General features: G+C 36.7%; 2 protein-coding genes across 4 annotated transcripts in view; one reads left to right on the top strand and one right to left on the bottom strand.

Annotated features, from left to right (window-relative positions):
* The first annotated feature begins 6 nt into the window (after positions 1-6).
* LOC105558727 (uncharacterized protein C7orf50) lies at positions 7-2,860 on the top strand. Its single transcript, XM_012006584.1, has 4 exons — positions 7-336; positions 1,150-1,228; positions 1,785-1,950; positions 2,541-2,860. Exons 1-4 carry the CDS (start codon positions 267-269, stop codon positions 2,829-2,831), a joined length of 606 nt encoding a protein of 201 aa, XP_011861974.1. The 5' UTR covers positions 7-266; the 3' UTR covers positions 2,832-2,860.
* A 629-nt stretch (positions 2,861-3,489) lies between these two features.
* The window catches only part of LOC105558724 (thioredoxin, mitochondrial-like), a 3,424-nt gene continuing 1,588 nt past the window's right edge, over positions 3,490-5,325 (bottom strand). For all 3 annotated transcript variants that reach the window (XM_012006572.1, XM_012006573.1, XM_012006571.1), the window contains exons 3-4: positions 4,106-4,229; positions 3,490-3,829 (exon numbers count right to left, since the gene is read on the bottom strand). In XM_012006572.1, coding sequence (XP_011861962.1) covers positions 3,716-3,829; positions 4,106-4,229 — 238 coding nt within the window. In that variant the 3' untranslated portion in view covers positions 3,490-3,715. The remainder of the gene's footprint in view (positions 3,830-4,105; positions 4,230-5,325) is intronic.

Here is a 5,325-nt window from a genome sequence, read left to right as displayed (position 1 = left end):
AACCCTTAACCTCAATCGGCTCGATCAACATTTCTCCTCCAGAGAGTCCGGAACCAAAGGCCCGTGGCCGACGACTCCGACCCCACTCTACACGTTTACGGCCAATATTGATCTTCGGCAGAAGGCAAGGCCAGGAAGAAAAGAAGAGCATTTCTCCTCCGACCGTGGAGCGGACTGACGAGTTCGGTGTCGCTGAACGAGAAGACTACTTGCGCTTCGTCGAAACTAGTTGAAAAGCATCGCTCTGATACATATTGTATGATAACATGAATAACGACGACAAGTTGCAGAAGCGGAAGAAGAGAAAGCGGAATGACGAGAGGGAAAAGGCCGAAGGTGAGCCAGCGATTCTAATTGTAAGGCCCGGTCTACAATGAGTCGTTAATCGTTAGTCAGAAGTCGCAACTATATGTTGATCCTTTTCCTTTATAGGTGGAAGAAAAAGGACCGACATATAGTTCCGACTTCTGACTAACGACTAACAACTCATTGTAGACCAGGCCTTTGATTGAGTTTCTCTATCGTACTGTCGGCCTTGCTCGCAAAGTAATCAGATGTACTTGTTATTGACACGCGGTTGGATTATCTATCGCCCAGTTTTACCGTTGCAGATTAACTTTAGTCCCAATTTAATTAAGTTTGTATCCTCTTCCAATTCCTGAAGCCAGAAAAAAGTAAGTTAAACCGAGATCAAAGTTAATCTGCATTGATGGAAATGGACATTAACAGTGGGACACAGTAAGAGGAAGTTCGAAGAAGATTTCCACCACAGAAGTGCACGGAAACGAATAGAATTGTACATAGAGGAAAGTCCCCCATTATAATAAGAGATAGCAGGGTTTTTACTGCATTAATAGGCATCGTCTGCTGGTTCCACCATGAATTTATTGCTCTTGAAGTAAAATCTGTGTAATAAAAAATTTATTGCTAGAAATGAAGGTGGATAAAAAATTGAAGGTGACCTTCAAGCAACTAGTCAAGGTTAAATTACTGACACCATCTTATGTCTCCCTCGAAACCCAACAACTTTTGTCCGAGGCATTTTCCGCTATCATCCCTACCTGAGGAAATATTACCATGTACAGATTAAAATGGCCCACCCTGTATAAAACATATTGGATTTATTATGCATGACAAATGTTTTTGCAGCTTCCACGAACAATCAACAAACTGTAATATCTCAAGAGAAGACGCCAGAGAGGAAGAGAGCGAGAGTGAACGACAGCCGGTAAGATACTTGAACACTTCGCCCTACCAGAAATATAATTGTACTTTAAATTAAATTTTTGACGACAGCACACCTTAGCAGCAACTATATTAACCATAAAGATATTTAAGATGTTTCTATAAGAGATTCGTATAAGGAATGTTCATAATATGTTTGGTTACAAGACTTAGGCCCGGTTTCACCAATGCGAGTTAATCTAATCGGTCCGTTAACTTAACAGGGTGCCAACATAAAACTTCTTTATTAACCTATTTTCTTGGTTAATAAAGAAGTTTTATGTTGGCACCCTGTTAAGTTAACCGATCGATTAGATTAACTCGCGTTGGTGAAACCGGGCCTTAGCAGATCTAGGCCCGGTTTCACCAACGTCGCTTAAGTTTAAGCTTAGCTTAATTCGTTCTTTGTCTCTTTCCAACTGTTACTCTAAAAAGAGACAAACGTGAATTAAACGAAAATTGAAGTTAAGTAACGTTTGGTGAAACCGGGCCCTGTTGAAATATTGGATCATGGATCAATCTGTACGACTAGTCAAAGCTTGGTTAAACAATTTTTATAGTGAGACTGCTACTACTAATACGGATGTCTCGACGGATTCGAGTCAAAATGCGAAGCAGCCGTCTAAAAGGCAGTTGAAAAAGCAGAAGATTGCCCTGCAAGAACTCAAAAGCGCTGAAATGCGTAAAGAACGTGTTTTGCAACAGGCACACAACTATATACTCATGGTAAGTTGTTCAATTCTAAAATCGTCCCTTAACTCTAATAACCGTTTCCCCTCTTTTTTTAAGCAAACGTTCGCATTCTACGTCATTTTTCTCACCTTGAACTAGAAAAAAATCTAAAATAATTCACAAAACATCTGTCTACATTGTAGTCGACAATTTATCATTTTGATAAAAGTTATTGAATGATTTGTCTTTAATGAATTCCAAATACAGTACAAAGGGAGAGACATACGTTCATATCAGGGCCCTGTCGCCGAAAAACTTAAGAAAAACAATCGATCGCATTCGGGATTGCAAGCAGCTATTTTGAAACTTTAGCAACGCTGAAAATTCCAGTTGGTTGAAATTCTTACATCTCAAGTCTTGCCGCTCAAGCTTCTCCGTGCGCCGTGGCACTTTTACTTCGGCTCAGGCGCCGTAAGCCCGCGTGTTCAGACGGAGGAATAAAGTCTTTTAATATTTAAAAAGTTAATTCTGGAATACTTTACATAAATACAGTACGCGAGCGCGCATTCTCTTCTGCTTGTTAATATGTAAATATTTTGGTGATCTATTCACTTCTCAAATTTTTGATACAATTGTTATTACAGTGGAAACATAGCAGAAAGGAATGGAAATTCGAGAAGCTCAAGCAGATCTGGTTGATGGATAATATGATGAAGAAGCATGCCGTTTCTGACGCGATGTTTCCCACCGTTCTGGAGTATTTTGAAGAGTGTAAAGGCAGGGCGCGTAAAGTGTTGATACAAAAAGCTATGGACATTATAAAGAAAGTCGACGAGGAAACGAACGAAGAGTGCAAAAGAGCGATTATGGACACAGTTGATTATATTAGAGCGCGAGAACTTTTACAGACTTTAACACCTGACGAGAAATTTTGAGCTTGAAATAAATGAGGAAACGTTGGGAAGAGCAGCATTTAATGTCCGGCACGAAAGATATGTGAAAAATTTTCACATATTTCTCGTACAATTATAGTTCAAACAATTAATAAAATTCATAAGGCTCTAATGACAACACAAGTACGAAGTAATAAAGGAGTAAGAGCCAAGACAGGATGTGTCTAAATAATTGTAATTTTAAGTTTAGTGCGAAAAATAATACCAATTATTATTAGGTATTATTTTTCGCTATAGACTTAAAATTATTTAGACACTAAATTATAGTTTAATTATATAATGACTGCGATGGTTTATCTGGACAGACAACTTGATTTTGTTAAGAGTAAATTTGGCTGTGAACAATTTCAATGAGAAAATAGAATATATTAGAATTTAATATTCAATTATAATAGATATTTATCCAAGTTTATTCTTATGCAACATCATTTGTATATAATTTTTTTTTCAATTATGATGAGTACAAAATGTAGAAGTCTGTTCACTAATTTTATAGGCAAAGTCTTCTGTTATTTGAAAATTTTTTCAACCTCCGTTGAACACATATGACGTACATTATGTGAAACATTAATGATTATCTTATAACTTCACCTCATCATAAATAAAAACGAGACAATTTATATTTTTAAAAAGGGGATACTCATTGATAAGAACCTTTTACTGAATCTGCAAAGCGCAAAATCTCAACTTGTTTTGCACAATGTTATCTGTATATATATTTATATCGGGATACATTTTACTTAGTGGCTAAGAAAAATTTACTATAAACATAGTTGTGTAGATTTTGAAGCGCAATGTAAAAATTCTCTATACAAGGATTAACAAAAAACTGCGACCATCAGAGGTAATTTACATAACAATTTTTGCTACTCTGCATACTTGTTAACAAATTGTCTGAGCTTGTCGGTGTCCTGTAGACCGACTATTCTTTCGAGAACCTTTCCTTCCTTCATAACGATGAGCACAGGCACAGATCCCACCTGAAAATTAATACACAATAAGAAACGAAGTCCGCTACCTCATAAATTGTCAACCTATATGCTTGTGAATCTTGGCCTCCTTATTTACTTGCTTGTGAAACGAAGTTAATTCAAGTTAATCGTGAGATAAAAGACGTCCGCGCGCAATCGAGCGTAATTATAACCCTGAACTTTTGCCTAGAAAGGCTCAACATTAAATTATACTGTTACCAAATTGGCTGCGCCATCATGATTTTAGATACCTAATTAGTCTAAAAGTGCTAAAGCACTACTTGCCTGATAGTCAAGGGCGAGATCTGTGTTCTCGTCGATATCGACCTTTGCCAACAGTACCTTCCCTTGTTTTTCAGCAACAACCGTTTCTATTCTTGGAGTCAGCATGCGGCACGGATTACACCATCTAGAATAATTGTGCAAATTCTGAATTAACTGTTACAGATTTCATTCTCCAATTCTATTGTCGTCTACATGGAGTATAGAGGGTTTTGCGTAATTAAGAATAAGTACAAGCTCATCTTTTTTAATAAAAAGAGTGAAGGAAAATTACGGCCAATGTATTTACGAGCAATGAATAAATTAACAAAGTAGATGTTTAATTAATAAAAATCAGTAAACAAAAGTCCGTGGAATACATTATATAAAAGAAAAAACAGTATAAAGTACGAGGTAACGCCTTTTTTCCTAGGTTTAATGTAAATAATTATTTGTTAAAAGTAAAGTGTAATAAAATAACGGACGACGTTTCGACTATACTAAGTCTTCTTCAGCGTGTATCTTAAAATTGCGTAATGTTGCACAACGGATCTGTTTTTTTTATAGCTGAACTGGCTGCGCTAGTTCAGAGTTAATCTTTCTCCTTCTAATGTGGAGGGAAAAAGACAAACTCTGAACTAGTGCAGCCAGTTCAGCTATAAAGAACAGACCCAATGTTGCACAATGTTGCACTATTTACGAGTTAAAGCACATGTGGTGGGCCTCGAGATATTTTATAGCTGTTAGAGGAAAATCTATTATGTCACAAGCTCCTAATATAAGATAGCAGGGATGGTACCAGTATCTACTGGTATCTACTGGTTCTACCACGAATTTGCTGCCCTTGGAGCGAAATGTATTCGGTGGAAAAATCATTGTTGGATCGTGTAAACGTTACGCAAAAGATTTGTGATTGAGTTTGGATGTTGAAAGCCTGCTATCTCATATTAGAAATCTAATAACAGGGGATTTTCCTCTATATTAAAATACTTGTGTGAAAAAGGAACGTCGAACAACCGAGGGGACAAAACCCATACAGCACAGATGGTTGCAGTTACATTGCAGAAACGTTGCAATCTTACTGAAATCTTACAGATTGCAGTGCAACCCTGTAGAGACATTGCAGGGATATAAAATTGCAAACTTTCGATAGCAATATTGCAGCAATGTTTCAAAAATAATAAAAATACTATATTTTCTATTTAAAAAATGTTTCTAATTACGAGAATTTTATAATGTTATTT

This window comes from Vollenhovia emeryi, unplaced genomic scaffold (genome assembly GCF_000949405.1).
Source record: "Vollenhovia emeryi isolate VEMERY1.0 unplaced genomic scaffold, V.emery_V1.0 DF939317.1, whole genome shotgun sequence".
Taxonomy (NCBI): Eukaryota; Metazoa; Arthropoda; class Insecta; order Hymenoptera; family Formicidae; genus Vollenhovia; species Vollenhovia emeryi.
Note: the sequence above shows the minus strand (reverse complement) of the source record. Positions and strands in the feature narration are given on the sequence as shown.